This window comes from Rissa tridactyla, chromosome 6 (genome assembly GCF_028500815.1).
Source record: "Rissa tridactyla isolate bRisTri1 chromosome 6, bRisTri1.patW.cur.20221130, whole genome shotgun sequence".
In the NCBI taxonomy this organism is placed as follows: Eukaryota; Metazoa; Chordata; class Aves; order Charadriiformes; family Laridae; genus Rissa; species Rissa tridactyla.
Genome location: NC_071471.1, coordinates 54,922,950 through 54,942,269, shown reverse-complemented (window position 1 = coordinate 54,942,269; position 19,320 = coordinate 54,922,950). Strand labels below are relative to the sequence as shown.

The 19,320-nt window shown below is 37.3% G+C and overlaps 1 protein-coding gene across 3 annotated transcripts in view; it reads left to right on the top strand.

Moving 5' to 3' along the window:
* Window positions 1-19,320, top strand: part of PLCE1 (phospholipase C epsilon 1) — a 162,505-nt gene that overhangs the window by 100,693 nt on the left and 42,492 nt on the right. For all 3 annotated transcript variants that reach the window (XM_054204633.1, XM_054204634.1, XM_054204632.1), the window contains 2 exons: window positions 2,514-2,830; window positions 18,275-18,420. In XM_054204633.1, the coding sequence (XP_054060608.1) occupies window positions 2,514-2,830; window positions 18,275-18,420 (463 nt within the window). The remainder of the gene's footprint in view (window positions 1-2,513; window positions 2,831-18,274; window positions 18,421-19,320) is intronic.

Genomic DNA, 19,320 nt, shown 5'->3' with positions numbered 1-19,320 from the left:
GTTACTACTTGACTGGGCACTCCTTACAGAGTTAGGCCTTCCTTTCCTACTATATTGACAGATATAAGGTGTTTATAACTGTAGTTACTGAACAATGTTGAATTTGCAAAGCACCAGTATTTCTGTGGCATTGCATTGGCTGTGCTACTTGCCGTCTTGTTTCCTGCGTTATGTGATCACCAGCAGCTAAGCCATGATCTGAGCTGTCTGGTCCAACTCTCCTTTCCTGACCTCAGTGTCCTCTCCAGAGCTCGGATGCCACTGGCAGCTACAGCTTGATAGCAATTGGGATGTGTTAGTTGCCTTCTGGGAGCACATCTGGTGCAGCTTCATCTGAAAAGGATACAGTTTGTGCGCTCCAAGACTGTAAACTGAAGCACAGTAAGTGAGGATGTTTGGGAGATTCTCTTCAAAAGTGCATTTGTGATCTAAAATAAATTAACAACGTAGACGCAACCTGTACGCCCTGTTTTAGCAGTGAGGCACAGGAGAGACTGGTACAGGTTGTACTTTCTGTGCCTTCTGGCTGGCAGGGTACCGTGTATTTCCCAGGAAAGCGCTGGAGTGTGGAGAGCTGTCATGCATGGGGACTCACTGTGCATGACATGGGCACTGTGACTTCTAGGGACCAAATGGGTGGTAGCGGATGTTTGTGTCGTGCATTCCATGTCCTTCTCTTTCTGAGATAACACTGGTTGTGACAGTGACAGTTCAGTCCGTATATGCAAAGCACTGTGCAAATACACAATCCCTGTAATATAAAATGAACGTTATATTTTGCATTGGTTTTATTTTGGCATAAGTTTATGTTCTGTTGCAAAGTCAAGAAGAGTGCAAATGAGCTTTAAGAGCTTTTTCTTATGAAATCTTTCAGAATTGTTCTGCACAGGTTGAAGTAGAAAACAGATTTGGAGTCTCATGTAGAATCAAAGCAAATGAGACTGAAAGGACACCCAGAAGCTCACTGCGCTTCATCTGCTGCCCAAAGCATGTCAACCTAGCGTTCTTAAATGTCTTTTTCCCCGCAGATCTTTCTTGCAGGAGTTTCAGTGACAGAGATTTCTTGGTGCCTGCAGATACTTTACAGCACTACTTCACTATCCTCGAAGTTACACGTGTTTCCCACTATGTAACCAGGATATTGGTTGTTGCAAATTAAGTCCATGACCTTTTTCCTTGCCAGTCTAGATACAGAAACAATTACTCTTTGGATCTTTCAGAAATCTTCTATGTATTTGAAAATTTCTCAATAGGCTTTGTTAGCCCAAAAGCTCTATTTAGGGCTGATATAATTTATCTTTTGACTTTTAGTAGGATATATAAAGAAAAGGCAATTTTCTCTCTTTTTAACTTCCCACTGATTGATATAGAGTTTGCAGAAAACGATTTTAACAAGGGAAACCTCATGTAGCATATTTTATGTTTATTATAAAAGGATGAATTGTAATCATTCGTTATGACTTGGGATTTTTTTGGTTTTTTTTGGTTTTTTGGTTTTTTTTAGAGAACAGAAAGGATATTTGCCTCCTCTATGAAATAAGAGTTTATTGATATATATGTGTACCTCCATTATGTGTGCAAAAAATCTCTAAAGATACTTTGTGAAGCAATGCAAAAAAATAAACTCCTTTTCCTGGGAAGGGAGTACTGAATATACTACTATGACTGTTTATACACTTAAGTAATTCTTGAAAAATTATTGTTCAAAGAACCCATTCTAAACTTATCTAGTCAGAAGGCTCATACCACTGTTTTGGAATCATTGTGTTGATGTTTCAGGCTTCCCACATGGTCTTAGGAAGCTTGGCTTCTTCCTTCTTAGGAAAAGTTTTATTTTTCAAGGGACATCACTGCAAGGATATTATAAAACTACCACGAATCTTTTGTAATAATGGATAAAACATGCATACTCCCGAATACATGCATTTTCCCAGAGGAATGAAAAATGTTTTGTAACTTCAGACGTCTAGTTTCACCATGCAGTGAGGTCAGATAAATTGTATCTTATAGCTAGAGGAATATGAAGAAAAATGCTGACCACACGGGTTTTATGTCATCATTAGGTGTTAATTTCTTGTGGCAGTAGAGTCCCAATGCCCCAGTCAAGGCCTCCAACCCCTCTGTACTGGGGACTCTCATGGAGGCAAAACAGCCCCAACCCTGCCCAGACGGTCCTTTTATTTGAAGTTTTGACAAGACAGCAGGTGACTGAAGCAGGCGTTTGGATAAGTCATGAGGCAAGCATGTTATGGCAAGTAGCTTAACAATCTCAGAAGCCCTGGTTACCAGTTATTTAGCTAATACCACATGTAGTTTTATAGACATATGCAGAAAAACCCCAACTAAAAGAACGCATTAGGTTGTTTAAGTATAAAGTAGTTAGGATATAGTGTACTGCTGAATGAATGAAAACAGTTTAATAGAACAAAAAGAACAAATTGTCCTGTTTTTGCACAGCCCACTCCAAGAGTTAAAGGCAAAACCTAATAAACTTTTTATTTGTTTTGTTTTAGAACGTCAAGCGTGTACATCTATGGCCGGCTCCAGCGTCCTTCCCTCCAATGTGGCTGGTATCAGCAAAGAGCTGATCGAACTGCAGCACCTCATCCAGTTCCCGGAGGAGGTTGCCAGCATTCTGACCGAGCAGGAGCAGGAGCTCTACCGGAAAGTCTTACCCATTGACTACCTCTGCTTTTTAACCAGGGATTTGGGTAATGCTGAATGTCAAAGCAAACTGCCGTCTATCAAAGCTTCCATATCTGCTACTATCCTTTCTTCCCCCAATGGTGAACATAATGCTGTAGAAGATCTTGTGACAAGGTTTAATGAGGTAAGACAAAACTTTAAAATTACATTTCATAAGGGTTATTACCTGATTTGTGGATTAGTTATTTCCTTTATCTCTCAGAGATGAATTTAGCTGTAACGACAAATTTTTGAAACATAAATTAAGATGACCAGGGGATTTAGCTAAATAACTTCCACTGAATTTAATAGGAGTTATGTGACCGATTTGCTCAGTCAGTTTGGAAAACTGCAACCTAAGTTTTTCCTGCACATTGTAAAGTAAACAGGAAGAAAAAAATTAGAGACTTGTATTTCTTTGTGTTTATATTGACAGTATGGTGTATACTTTCAGTCAGTTTATTATTTTGTTCAGGAGCTGGAGTTTTATTTATTTGTTTTGGATTTTTGTAGACTAAGCATGGTCTTCTAGCACAGAAGTATAATAATCTAGAAGTTCTTGTATTCTCTATAATATAACTACACTAATCTGAACTATTTATTTATTTATTTGTTCACTATGTGCATCTTGAATGTTGCTATACAAAGAAGTGTCATTTAGCATGACATTTCCATAAGCCAAATTGTGAATGCTTTACTAAGATTTTATTTTATTTTTAGTATGGTGATATTCTGATAACCCCTAAATAAAACCTCATGTTTTAGCTGCAGAAAAAGTGGAACAATTTCTTTCTTCCTTTTTTTGTATATGAACCATATGCAGTGTTAGCAGTTTCTAGATTCATAGAAGTGGAATAAAATGAAGATAGTCTTGACTTACGCTCTTTTAGTTTGTTATCCACTGCATTCTTATGCTTTAATAAGAGATGAAAAAAAGACAGCACAAAATTAAGTAAATAGAGCAGAGTATGTATTAACCCCCAGTGAATTTCCTGCTTCCTGGGCAAATAAGAATCAGTGACTGAATATTTAGCATGTTTCGAAGTGTTCCTCTTTCTTGCATGTTATTGAGATTTAGGAAGTAAAATAGTATAAATAAGTTGGCTTCTCTCACGTAATTCTATTATGGGAACATAAATAAAAGTTGCAACTACAATGTTCAGTCTTTAGGCAAAGCCGAAAAATTGTTTAAATTCGCTGTAGTACTGTATTTAGGTAGACACTGTGGCTGGTGCATAGCTGGAGAGGAATCTAGCTGCTGACCCAGCCAGGGTCCTCCTTCCTGTGGTGCTTCTCTTATGGTGATCACCATGGTGAGGGCAGCGGGAAGAAGGTGAAGTGGTCAAGCTCTAGGATGTCTTAGTGAGGCACAATGCCTGGGCAGTTTGTTAGGACGTTTTGCAATTAGCTGTACAAATCAGATTGACCGTCATGTCTTCTGACACTGAACAGTGACAGAATTGAAGAGCAAGTAGGTAGTGAAGAAGTCTTGCCAGGAGTGACTGGGACTATTGCATATCAATGAGAATTTTAACAGTAAAGTTGCCTTTTGGTAAAATAGTCAGTGTTATCTTTTAGTATTAGAGGTTTGTGACTTTGCAAATATTTTTTGTAGCCTAGCATTACTTGTCTGGTAACGCTACGGGACAATTTTTCATATAATTTGAATTAATTCCTGAATATCTGGTGCATGGATTATGTAATATTTAGGGTAATGGATTATTTTAAGTATAATTTGGAATAACTTTTTTTAAACGTAGATGTTATATGTTTAAATGGAGTTATTGTACAATATTGACTGCTTATAATAAATCACTGTTTTGCTCTCTGCTTTATCTTATGGTGGAGTATATGAGTTGCCATAGCCAATCACAAGCATGAACTTTCAAAATGTCTTTGTTTATAAATGGCAAGAAAATTCTTGTGCAGAGAGTCATGCTTTTGTTGGCAAAAGTCAGTGAGCACTTGCTGATTTTTTTTGGCATTGCCTATAGAAATCCTGAAGTGTATTTATAATGTGGGAGCCAGAATGACTTTTAGGATGACAAGCCCCTGACACATAATGGGAAAAAAATCATTTCATGCCATTGTTCTGTTAAATGAGCAATTATAGTATATAGAGGATTTTTCATAAAGCAATATGCTTTTTAGTAATTTTTCTGATACTTACTACATATTGATGAGGAACACTTTATAGCAGTTCTTACACAAAGGAACTTATTTAATAGAAAAATACTGACATTTTCATGGAAGCTTAGATTGAATACTAGTATTATTTACTGTTTAAATTCCAGTAACTCCCAGAAACCCCTGTTTTTGACTGAAGGTGAAAACTCCCATTGACTGCAGAGTGCAAGATCAAGTGGTAGATATTGGGAAACATCATATGGTTCCCTTATACTTCAAATATGTTTGCTGTTACAAACCTGTTGTTTTCTAGGTGTGAATGATTTAAATATTGTTACTGGTGAGATACATAGAGTATGAGTATCTTCTAGTCATTTGTGTAAACCTTTCTATTTACTATCGGCTAGTGTTGCTTAATATGAATTACAGTATTTAGACCTCAATGGGGTCTAAAGGGAATAGGAAAGACTTACATAGGAGAAAGCACTTATGGTGAGTGGTCAGCCTTACGTTTGTCATGGAAACGGTCTACAAAGATTTGCAGAACTGAATTAGAAATTAATTCAAATTCAGAAACCAAGCTAAGAAGCACATAGTGAGAAATGTGCATCACAAGTAACTTCACACGCAAAAAGAAAAGTTGTGGTCGTGCCTTAGGCCAGAAGGACTTTGCATTCAAGTGGGATGTGTGAGCCTGTTCCTTGATGAAAGGTGAATAGGCTTTTGTCCAGCCAGACATTAACCAGTATCTTAGTGTTACACAGAATCACAGAATTGTAGGGGTTGGGAGGGACCTCTAGAGATCATCTAGTCCAACCCCCCTGCCAAAGCAGGTTTGCCTAGAGCAGGTTGCACAGGAATGCGTCCAGGCAGGCTTTGACCGAGTGACAATGCAAAAAATAAGTAGTGATGGGTGGTGTAAATTTAATTTGTGGGCCCTGCCTGATTTTTTTTCTGTTTGTTTGTTTGTTTTGAAAATAGTAGCTCTATTCCTGCTTAAAAGGCAAGGTAACCAACTTAAATGTTTAAGAGAGCTCCCTTGTTAATGTCTTTGTGGCAAGGTTTCCACAGCCTGCTTATGCCTTGCCTGAAAAGCCACACAATTTGTTTTTAACCTGCAATAATCTGAACATAGTTGTCATAATGTCATTGTCTGCTCAGGGTGTCCATGGACCGAGTCCTCTGTATTATGGAAGAGATGTGATTCGCTTACCTCTGGGAGCTGTGATAACCATTCCCTGTTTGGTGAGGCTTTAGTGAGTGCTTTGACCTTGAATTCAGGGGTACAGCAAGGCATTCTACTGTAGCTGGAGATACCTATATTCCTCACAGATACTGGATGAAACTAGTAACTGAGTGGCTTTTGTTTCTGGTATATGAAGATCTTATCAAAAAAAAAAACACCAAACAATGAAGATTGGAGAAATAGATTTACCTTTATTAATATTCACAAAGGATGGAAATTACAGCACTCTAGATCCTCTTCATGTATAGATTTTTTTCTTTTCACTGTCAAGAATGCTAGGCAAAAAAATTGTAGTAGGGCAAGTAGTGTAGAGACATGAAATATGGATAGCATGGATTAAAGCTACTGTCAAGCGCTCCACAAACAGTGGCACAAACATACAACTGGCAAATCCTGTGCTGTGGAGTCTGGGAAACAGAAACTGCCTTTGTTTAAGAGAGGGTGGTTATGGATTAGACCTGACATACGGTTACTAGAGGGGATTACGGCGTTATGTATTTCCCTGTGTCTTGTCATGGATTTCGAAGAATCAGTTTGTTCCCTGCTGTGTTAATCAAGGTGGCTGCCATGACAAGGAGCTTGAACACCCAATGACTTGTTTCAAAAATACGTTGTGAGAAAGGTTAGTCATGAATGATCTGCTTGAATCCCACCAAATAGGATGGGATACATTCTCGGATTGTATTTCATCTGTATTTTAAAAGTTTCGGGTCATTTCAAGTCTCAAGTCTGTACAGAAATTCACAGGGAAATAAAATATTCACAGGAAAATAAGAATCTTATAATCTGCTAATGTTGGAGTGTCTCTGCAGGATTTACTCTCTCTGATGGAATTTTCAGACAGATAGAAGTTCATATGACATATAACCCAGTAACTAAAGAGTGGTAATATTTACATATATAGACACATTTTTTTCAGGCTTCACTACCCTAGAGGTACTATAGAAAGATGATAAACATGGTGAAGATTGCCACTGAAGTTTAAATAACTTCTATAGTGCTGCTATAGAAAGCCTGGTCACTACTGTTTAAGAAATAGTTCATTAAACTAAAGTTAAAGTAAAAAATAACCAAAGAATTGGAGGACTTTTCAACATGTGGAGTAGATGCCGTAGACTTGGAAAAGTTAAAAATGATGGATAACCACAGAAGGATGAGAGATGCAGACAAGAGATATTACTAAATCTACTGCATACGATGCTGCAGAAAGACTATGGATTACTATGTAATAAATATCAGATATTTAATGGGGAGGAGAACAGAACTGAGAGAAATGATACAATGCTCCTAATGGATTTGGAATACACATACTTCAGAATGAATGAAAATAAATAAATAGTTTTATCTGCTTAAGAAGAAATGCATCCTGGTGTTCTGCAATTAGCAAGGTGCTAATTCCCATGTAAAGAATAGATCCGGTCACTTTCTTGGAGTAATATAATAGTGTGGCATCAAACACTGAAAACCAAACTTTGTTGGAGTAATACAATAGTGTGGCATCCAATGCTGAAAACCAAACAAGGAATTCTGTTGGATTTAGAAAAAAGGAGAGAAAATCGTATTGTGTTCACCTGCATCTACAGCTCTTCAAGGCAGTGCACGCACTATCTTGGACATCTAAATGGGGCTGAAATTGAAACTTTATTGGAAATATTCTTTTATAATACTGTGATTAAAACACAGTTTTTTTCAGTTGTTCCTTAATCCTGATGTTTGTATCAGATTTAACAAATATGCAAAGTCCAAGGAGAAGTTAAATTACTAAAAGGAAAAAAATTAACTGCCATGCTTTTAAACTCCAGATACGTTCCTAAACTTTCATTGATTCAGTGGTCACCCTCATTTTCTAGGGTGGCAGATTGTAATCTCAACTGTTGTAAAGTTTCTGTGTTTTGACTTCTTGTCTCTATTGTATAGAAAATTTAGCAAAAAAGCTTCGTAATATTTCAGAAGGCGTTTAAAGGAGAAACTGAAAATGCGTAAAGTAACTTTGTTTTTTACTTAATGTATTATGGGAGAATTGGGCACTAGAATGGATCCTGTTGTTTTTTCTCTCACTTTTTCTTGCAACAGCTTGAGGTTTCAAATGGTATCAGAGAAATGGAATGATATTTCTGTCTCTTTAACCTATTTGTCCTGAAACTCTGTTTATGTTATACATCTTGTTCCTATGGGCTGTCTGTTTCTTTACCTATATCCCTTACCCTATGCCAAATATTCTTAAATGTTTTAGCTTTTTAGCTTTTTTTTTTTTTTTTTTACTGTGCTAGCAGAATGTAAAGCTGTACTGTAGCCTGTGCCATGTGTACACAGACAATTAAAGAAGGTATTTTGCTATTTGGTTTTTATTTATCGTAAAGATTTTGGGCTATGTGCATTCGGTATCACCAGCTATAAATAAAGCCCGTAGTCTTTAAAAGTTCGATTAAAATTGTAGTTATATGATAGTGGAGCCTTGGGTATGACATGTACTCATCAGCAAGACGCAGCTGATATTTCCTTTGCTTCTAATAATATCAAATTGATCATAGTCTTGTAAGAGCAAGGCAGGGGATCAAGCTAGAGACAGGTATTATTTCCTGTTAGTAAATGTCATTAAAAGCTGATTGTGAATTAGTGGCTACTGTGGGAGGAGGAGAGTCAAATACAGTAACATGTAGCTTTGCAAAACTGTTGGCTTTTGGATTGTCTAAGACTGTGCATATAATAAAAATAATAGTAGTAATATATTTTCCTGCTCTGATAGAGCACTGACCACCAGAAATGTAGTTTTCATGGATGTATAAAAACGGTGGGAGGAGACTATTAAGGAGATTCTGCAGAGTTAGCAGAGCCCTGGTAGCTGGGAAGAGATCAGGAAAATGGTACCCAAGTGTGTTTTAGGACCCTGAGAACCGTAACAACATACTTTTTCCGTCTTGTCTTTGTTGCCTGCTGTGCCTTTCCCTTCTTCCTGTAGTTCTTTTCTCTGATTCTTGTATGGTATTATAAGCGCCATGTGGCCCTTACTCGGTATCATACCCTTATGATATGCCAAAGTCTTCCTGGGCATCTGTTTCTTTTTGTGTATCTTTACCCTCCCCAACTCTCGCATGTTTATGGTTTTTACTCCCAGCCACTCTTCTGCCTCTCGCCAGCAAAGCAACCACAGAAACATAAGTTCAACGTGCATGTTGTAAACATTTATTTTTACGTAAACATTTTAAATAATTTCAAGCATTGCTCAATATAAACATGAAGAGTGTCTTGTAACTTGATCTTTCTGGCCACAGCTTCAAGTAAAAGAAAAGCAATAAAATTTTAAAGCAAAATGAAGCATTTAATTTTCCATACTTAGATATGGGTGCAAAGCAATTGTGATGTCTCTGATTGACAGTTGCACCAGATTGAAAGATCGTTCAAACAGCCGTCTGAAGGTAGTCCCACTATGGAACTGAAAATGAAAAATAAGAAGTTCAATATATGAGGTGATTTTTTTGGAAAGATTGAATTCCCAAAAAATAAGCTAAGAAGGTAAAAATGTTCAAACTGCTCCAGATTAGCACTGCTGCTGGGGTGGTTTCATCATTAACTAAGTCATTCTTATATTCAGTAAAGTTAATTAAAAATATGGCTATTTAGGACACTAAATAATAATGATGATTTTATTTTTAATGGTTTAAATTTGTAAGTTTTCTTCATTGTTCATTCAAAACACCAATTTAAACCCTCACGAGCAAAACAGAGACATATCATTTTACTGAAATAATGGAATGTAAATAAATATTGCGCTCTGTCTGTTAGTTCAGCATTTTTGTGCAGTGCCTAAATGGGTTTGCATAAGACTTTTAAAAAGATTGTGTTTGTACAAATATCAAACTGTTTCCAGTCCTTGTTTGGAATAGTGTTTAATCAGATTTAAAACGGTAAATGTTCTTTGTAAGGTTATATAATTTCACTCAAGCATGTAAAGTGAACCATCTGTTCATAAGGTAATGAAATTTAAAATACTCAGATTTAAAAAAATCCATCTGAAAATTATGTTGCATATTATATCAAAACCCCCAAAATTTTAATATTAGTGAAACCCATTTAAGTTGGTTGACAACCCATTGGTTGACAGCCGGCTGAATATGAGCCAGCAGTGTGCCCAGGTGGCCAAGAAGGCCAACAGCATCCTAGCTTGTATCAGGAATAGTGTGGTGAGCCGGACTAGGGAAGTGATCATCCCCCTGTACTCGGCACTGGTGAGGCCCCACCTCGAGCACTGCGTTCAGTTTTGGGCCCCTCGCTACAAGAGGGACATTGAGGTGTTGGAGCGTGTCCAGAGAAGGGCTACAAAGCTGGTGAGGGGTCTGGAGGACAAACCTTATGAAGAACGACTGAGGCAGCTGGGGTTGTTTAGCCTGGAGAAGAGGAGGCTGAGGGGAGACCTTATCATCCTCTACAACTACCTGAAAGGAGGTTGTAGAGAGATGGGGGCTGACCTCTTCTCCCTGGTGACAAGTGACAGGACGAGGGGAAACGGGTTCAAGTTATGTCAGGGGAGGTTTAGATTGGATATTAGGAAACATTTTTTCACTGAAAGGGTTATTAAACATTGGAATAGGCTGCCCAGGGAGGTGGTGGATTCACCATCCCTGGAGGTGTTTAAAAAAAGGGTAGATGGGGCACTTAGGGACATGGTTTAGAAGTGGCTCTTGTCAGGGTAGGCTAAAGGTTGGACTCGATGATCTTAAAGGTCCCTTCCAACCTCAACAATTCTATGATTCTATGAAAATAAACCAATTCTGTGTTATATACTGTGATCCTTGTATCATCAGCATGCACTCAGGGGTTTGTGCACAGTTAGCAATGTAAAGGAACTCACAGTAACCAGCTATTAGTGCTAATGCTGCATACTGCTAGTGTTTTTAAAAGCCTCAGACATATGAATCTGTTCCTTATAGTTTTATAAGAATACTGTCCCTCAACAACACTTCTACTTTGTGGAAAGACTTTGTAATATTGTGAAAGATGGATTTAATTTCTTTTTTAAAGCAGGAGAAATCACAGTACACTGATATACTGAGAATTCTGCTTTTAAACCAGATAATGTATGTTTTTCCTTCTTGCCATAAATAGTGTGTGTTATCTGATGAGGGTTAGTGTTTTACATGGTTTATTCATGTTCTTCGGATTTTACTTGAATTTCTTGATTTTATCAAACAAAATCATTAAACCAGAATGGCTTGGTTAAATGGGTTACAGATTGCCATGGTTGTCCTTTGGATACCTGAAAAATCAACTTACTGTTTTCTATTCAGAGACTTCTCATACACATGCTTCATTTCGTCAGTATTAAAGTTGCTTGCTTTCTTGCTTCAGTGTAGGCAGCAGTTAAATCAGCTACAGTGTATTATTGAAAGATATCAGTCACTAATTTTTATGTGTTAGGGAAGGTACGTACTGTGATTTTACTTTGTGGTACGTGAAAAGATTTTATTTTACTTGCTGGCAATGCTAAGTGTTAAAAACTTCAGGTACAGAGTTACGTTTGCTGATTTCACCTCTGAAAGCTGCATCTCTCAAGTATTATGAAGTTCCTAAAAAATGTAATATAAAAATAGAAGACATCATTTCTTCCATGTAGCATCACCCACTGAAGTACGTATTTTGGGAATTGCTGTAAAAGCCTTATAAACTTAAGAGCTGGGGAAACTCTGGGGAAGCTGAGTGTAAAGCAGCACAAATGACAAAACACTGGGCTTCACAGGTGGAGATTCTTAATATTTTCCTCCCTCCCTACCACTTCTTGCATTTACATTCTAATAAAAGATAAACAATAAATTCCCATTCAAAAAAAATTGCACAGAATGCATACTGTAGCAGCTATGTAAAGGATAGTAAATAATTTTAGATATATATGAATTATTATAATCTTGGGTATTAGAAGACTAAAAGAAGGAAAGGAGTAAAGTAAATCTATGGCAAATTTAGGGATACTGCTAATAATTCAACATGCAGTATGCGTGATTCCATTCTGTGTACTTCATGGAGGAGGATTCCTGTAGAGTAAATGGTAAACAGTCCTGTAGTTTGCACATGTAAGGACTTAAAGGTCATGTGTGGTACCTTGAGGGTCAAGTTCCACCATGGGTGTCTCTCTTACATCCTTCATATTCTATTAGTACAAGCAGCTGAGCATCAGTAATAAGCTATATCCTACATGACTTTTTAAATAACTGGTAGTTCAGGCAGTTGAAAATATAGTCTCATATTATTTGAATGATTGATATGGATTTCCCACGTTTGAAAGTTTAGGGTGGGCTTATTTATTTTTCGTTAATAAAATGCTATAATTTTTAAAAAATGTATTCCTACTATTAATCCTGGCAGTTGAGTTATAGGAACTTTTCTGTCTATTTAAATGACATTTAAAAAAAATACAAATTAAAAGGGAGTTCTGAAAATCAGAACAGAAATCTCTGGATCCTTCTGCGAATGTGATGTCCTGAAACAGGAAGGTTTGTCTATCCTAAATAAAGGTCTATTGTTGCTACAGTTGTGAAAAATCACAAGTTAATTAAGTTGAAACATTGAATGAGACTTAGTCACTGACTTAAAAATATTCACAGTATGTTTGAAGATTAACGCTTAGTATGACATGCCCTTCCCAACTGCGTTAGCAATATTTAAGTTGAACTTATTTGAAAACTTTGCTTAAAGACAAAAAAACTTAAAAAACCTTTAAAAAAGTTTATTGAAAAAACCAGATTTCAATAAGAAAGAAATAACTTTTAAATAGTTAGAGGTGATTAAAATAGTTAAAATAATAAGTTAAAATAATAAGAGGTAATACATAGATAATTTCAAAAAACCTAAAACTATACAAATCTTTATTACTACTGTGCTTGTGTTCGTTGCCCAGCTACAAACTGCCTTGCCTGGATGTCTGATGCAGATCCTGTGTGCTCAGACTAAGATTTGGAGAAAGCTCCTGTACCTCTGAAAATTTCCAAATGAGGCTACTTTACAACGTAATCAAGATTTGGCACAATGTTGTCAGTGCTTCTCTGTAGTAGGTCACCAGAAGATATTGAAATCTTAACTAAGTATTTATTTGATTTGATTTTGTTTGTTTACTACTTAATATTAGTAGGCAGTAATCCTGAAGGACACTCATTTTTACCCATCTGAATGAAAAGACGGATGTTGTTATCAACTTGAGTGGATCGTATTTCAATTTATGACTTTTCTTGTGTCTTGCAATCATGTGGATTGTACTAACGAAGCCAGGATACATTTTCTCATGCTTTTCGGACTCATCAGCAGCGCAGCGGAAATCTAATTATAGGTTTGCTGTGATGATTTCTGTTCTGAAGGGAGTTTAAAAGGAGTTAGGTTAACAGAACTGTGTAAATTGAGTGTGAAAAAAAGTAAACTAAGGAAATAATGATTAATATGTAGATCATGGTCTGACATTAAAATGATACCTAACACAAAACTTGGTCCGAAAAATGTTATTGCTTATGCTGATGAATACTCGCAATGTATTTTGATCTTCTTGGCACAGCTACTACTGCGCACTCTTTTGGCTGGGCTGGGCTGTCTCTGGTCCCAGCGCTGGCTCCTTCAGGCACTGCTGTAGCGGCAGCCTGATAACTAGGCAGCTGGCTTCGTGATGGTACTCCATCCTCAGGTTAGGTGCTCCTCAGGTGTGATGCAGCTGGGGAGGTAGCTCTGCAAGCCATCCAGCTATGAACTGCTGAAAGAGGAGGTGCCGTTCTGCATCCAGCTGCCTGACGTCTCCAGAAGTCACTGCCCGCTTCTGTCAAGGATGGAGCTCTGTTCACCCTGCTGGAAACCCCCTCTTGGAGGTAGAAATCACACCTGGTTTTAGTGACAGAGAAACTGTGCCACTCCAGAATACTGTCTGTGCTACTTGCTTGCCAAAGTGCAAAACCCAGGGTTTTCAATTCACCTTGCAGGTGATTTCCATAGTCGCCAAGAAATATGTACGTATACAGCATTGTTCTCTGCTTTTCTTTTGTGTGAGGTGCATCTAGCTCAGATGTGCACAGGCAACGTCTGAGGAATCCCATTTCTGACCTTTCATTTGAATGAAGATCTTGAGAAGTTTGTTATTTTTTGAACACCGTCTGTCAGGGGAAGCTTTATGCATCCCAGCCAGCAAAAATGTAGTATATGCATTATCAGGTATTTTGGGGATTCAGTGGCAGCTATGTAGTTGTTTGAGAATGTCGGTGATTCTTATGGAGGCATTCTTTTGAGGACGTACTCTGGACTGTTCATATATTTGTCAATAAATCACAATGTTCATGAGTATATTTACTGAGTATTGTTTAATGTTTTTATGTTTTAATTAATAAACTTAAGTTTCATCTAAGTTGTGAAACATGATGTTTCCTGAAAATCACAGTCCTTTCAACTTACCTGAATTTCAGTGCTTGTATGTTGTTCATTTTAGCTGTGGCCATTATGAATAATCATCTCAAATTAATGCCATACCCAAGCTATTTCAGTATGCATTTATTTAGAATATTGTTCTTCATGATGAAGTTCTTGGATCCTTCAGTTCAGTTCAATCTGCCTAGGGAGAGCAAAATCTTCATGGAGTTCAAAGCTCGGAAGTCACCTCAGTCAGCAGAAGTTCAGCTTTGATTTTGTGCTCCTTTAAAGCCTACTGATTCAACCAGATCTCCCACCTTCAAAACTTCTGTGAGAAAATTCTTCCGTGGCATTTTAAGTGGATAACTGATAGTTCTGCTTATTGATTCTGTGTTTGTTTCCCAGCTGGGCTTCAGGACTACATTTAGTTTTGGGGAAATGCCCCCTCAGCTCTGTTGTCTGACTGACTTCTCCTCCCTTTCCAGCTGTCTTCACTAAAAAAGCTAGGAGTAGAAGTTTTGCAGATGTTAGGCACAGAACTCAGCAATAATCTCACTGAATGAAATGAGACGGCCTTTGCTCACAGCTCCTTTCTTCTGCTCCCTCCTTTCTGACAATACTGTTGCATTTTAGTCATCCATGTTCTAGTCTCAGACTGATGAAATTGTCCAAGAAATCAGTTTTGGGGTGTCAGGCTATTATTATTTTAGAGAAGCCCATAATAGCCCTTTCTGGTGGATGTATGATGCATTCAGATTAATCAACCAACAGTCTCTGAATAATTCCTAGAAAAATTTTATGGAGACCTGATGCTATTCAGAACCACCAGAAAGGTCAATTTATACTCCTGGCTACTGTTAGATATGACATAAAAGAACCATAAATCAAAACAATCTGCAGCATACGTAGAGGAACAATTCTGTGTCATGTCTAAGTTCATCAACACATAAACTGATATGAATGAATGTTTCCGTTATTTGCGTCTGACTGAAGTATCCCAGCCTGCTCCTCACACTTTTTCTGATCTCCAGGAAATGTGAAAATACTGAAGTTTCTAAAGCTGGCATGTGGGTTGTGTCTTTAGATGCTCAGTTCTGCCCCTGATTCTGCCCAATCTTATTATATCTCCCTTTGCCCATTCTGTTTTAAAATGTAGAGGTTCAGTCAATTTATTTTTCCTCCTTGTTTAGTGAAAGATTTAAAAAATATTTTCTACTCTTCCTGTAAGTCTATTCTTGTCCTGCAAGAGGAGTGAGCATAAACTTCATGGGAGACTACTGCCTTTTGCACCCTTGTTTTGCTCTTCCAGATACATGTGCCATCTCGAGGCTGCAAAGGCTTGTTCATGCTGACCTTTATCATTTTTTGCTTTTACAGAGTGTTTGTAAGAGTTCATCATAACTGTTTATAGCAGTCCTAAACTCTCTATGAAATAAAATTTCAACAAGTGACTGTCCTAGTTTCAAGGTTGCTTCTTAACGGGGAGTCTGAATTCGATTGCCTTTCTTAGACGTTCCTTATTAATTTTGATCCTGTTTTCTCCTGACCGTTATATCTTTACTACCTTAGATTAAAATGGATCTATTTAAAATTATATTATTCTTTAACATGTTTAAACACATATTAATCAAACTGTCATTACCACACTTGGTATTTCATACCAAACAAATACTAATTTTTTTTTTGTGAGATTGCATGTTTAGCATTTGCATTCCCTAACAGAACCATTTCTGGAAAATAGGAATAATATCCAAAACCAATATGTAATTTTATTCCAGCATACACAAACAAATCTATGCCAACCTTGAATCACAGATTTAACTGTTTTGTTTCACAATTTCTGATATTTTTATGCATTTAATTGATTACCTTTCATTCTGGTTTTGCCCTCGTTTCATCCCCATGTCATGCAGTTTTCTGGGGTTTTTTGTATTTTTCCATACATTCATGGTCTTCAGGTATGCACTTCTTTGTTGATTCATTTTTTAGATTTTAGGAATAACCAACTGAGCACTTCAAATAAAATTTCAGCTAAGTTCAAATTCTCATTCAGAGCCAGTGCAGTGATTAGATGTATCTTGTATAGGGCAGCCAATATGAATAGTTTCTATGTATTTATTTTTGTATTGTGGCCTCTGCAGCGACAGCGCATTAAGGCTGTGTTTGGGAAAGCTGCGTGAGCATGTTTCTGTGTATGACATTGGAGTCTGGTATTTGTTCTGCCTTTGTTGAAAGCTCTGTACCTGTTGTGTGCTCCTACTCTTTTCTGTTCTTACATGTTAGTTATAAAAACATACAGGAATTACTGAAACAGTACTTAACCTGTTTTCTTTTGATTATCACTAGACTTGAAGTGAGTTTCTTCCAGCTCTTGCCTTCCATACCCAAGTTGTTCGATGAGGGCTAGAGCAGGTGGAACGCTGTTTCTTAATGGGTCCATTCTCCCCGGATCCTCACATCCCATTAGAGCATCCCTATCCCTGTTGTACGCACTCCTGAGTGTGTCCTCACCATATGAAAACCAGAATGATTTTATAACCTCATTTCTTCAGTTTTAAAAATATGTTTTTTTTTTTTTTTTTAATATACATGCCTTATATTGGAACTGTGGCTTGTCTTCTCATCTGCACGTTACTTATTTGCTGTTCTTGATTGATTTGCACATCAGAAAGAGTAAATGTTAGTTTAGATTTTTTGTATTCTTTGACTGTCCTCCCTCAGGAGTGAGAGGCTCAGAACATTGTGTCTGCATAGACTTGCATAAACGGAAGCCCTATGCATTTTTAGTGGATTTTTTTTCCTGTTAGTACAAATGCATTTACATTTTATTTCTCATGCTTGGTTTTTTAAATAAAAGTCTATGCCCCCTGGGGTGTGAACTAACATTTTCTAATTTTTATAAGCCTCTCCTCACACTGGTGTTGTCTGTAAATACTTGAATCCTTCAGGACCAAAAAATGGAACTCGGTGTCAGTAAACAAATCACATTTATTGCTTCCTAAGTGTTTACACAATGGCAAAAATCAAGCCCCCAGGGAATCATATTGTAAAAAGGAACAGTTGGTTTAAATTAGGTTTCCATGTGAAATATAGCTACTTTTTATGGATGTTGTGGGAACATAAACTGGAAAGAAAATCTGCACACTGATAAAATGAAGGTTTGATTTTTTTTTATTTGTTTAAATAGAAACAGAATCATGTACTAAGTTAATTTCTGATTCTGGCATTAATTAATCACCAAACAGAAGTTGGTAGTATGGTCACACTTAGGAAGGTGGTGGGGTTTTTGTTTACTTCGTTTGTGATCTTGCCAATAGATAATGTGCATTATTTTCAATGTTCAGTGCATATAGCAGTTAGCAGATTTGTACATCAAATACAACTACTAGTTTTGTGAAATTAAGCAAAAATAAAAATTCCAATTTATCAGCTTTCACTATCCATGTTGTAAGAGCGAGGGTTATTCAGTGTGAGGCTGGGATTTGTAAGCAATGTTGATGAGAATTTACACTTCAGAGCTCTCTGGCAGCTTTAGAAATCAGTGCTAGTTCATTTTCTTACGTGGCCTGAATGTATATTCAGAATATCTTATATTAAGATACAGTGGGTTTTTGTTTGATATAAGTATTTCTGGAGTAGTTAATGATTTAAGTGTTGTGATTATGTCTGTGTGCAAGGTGTGTTTGCAATGCATATGCCATTTGGCTGTGAATGTATGAGTAGAATTTTGACTGCTACCCTTCTGATGGAAGGAAACCACAAAACCCCACATTATCCATCAAGTATGCATGAATGCCCCAAGTGACATTGCTTTGGCTGACAGTACTGTCTGTTTTATTTTACAAGGTGAGCTCGTGGGTTACCTGGCTGATCCTGACTGCAGGTTCTATGGAGGAGAAACGAGAAGTCTTCTCATATTTAGTACATGTGGCAAAATGCTGCTGGAATATGGGCAACTACAACGCTGTAATGGAATTTCTGGCAGGGCTAAGGTACTGGTAACTCTTTTTTTTAAATGGCTTTTCAGTGATAGATTACACTGCAGCTTCTGTTAAGCAGATGTCTCTGGAGAACAATGGACTAAACAGAAATCCGTGGCTAAATCACATCGTCTCACCCTGTGACTTTCTAGTAATCCCTTTTGGAAAAATGAAGCATGCTAAAAGCCTTTTTTTTTTGAAAATGCTCTGGAGACACTGTCGGTTTTCCTGGTACATGCTAAATATGTTACATTAGAAAACATACTTTTTCTTTTTAAAGAGAAAATTTTAAAATGTGAAAAGAAGATGGGAAAGCCGTTGTGGTTTATCTTATCAACTAAAACTAATGTAACTTGAGACTGGAGTCTCCAAGAACATAAGTGAAACATAGTTGTGGTAACATTCTAGAAGGGTCAGTCTTAAATTGTAAAAAAAAAAAAAACCCCAAACAACTCAGAACAACAAAAAACCCCAACAAATCCAAACAAACAGCTAAACCTCTTTTTTTAACCTCTACAATTTACTTATACTGGCTGCTGTTGGTATCTTATGCTGTCATGGTCTTACATAGCCAGCCCTGCAATGTCTCCAGGAGAAAGACAGAGTATGGGCTTAAGGAGATTTTGTTTCTCGCTTTCCTACAGAACTGCAGGTTCGTAGAGGGCCGGGTGGGTGGGAAGGCGACGCCTTTGCACAGGCAGTTCAGAGGGCAGCAAATTGGACTGAACAGGGAAGAGTTAAGATCAGATTTCCCATCTCTCGGCTCAGACCCTCCTTGTATATCGTGTTTGTGTAACAAAGCTTTAAAGTGTTTGTATTGTCGCTCTTGGTGGTTTAGTAAGGATTGAGCTATTTGTTTATTTTTTGGTATATAAAACACATTTGAAGCACTCATAGACACGGGGAGTCTCT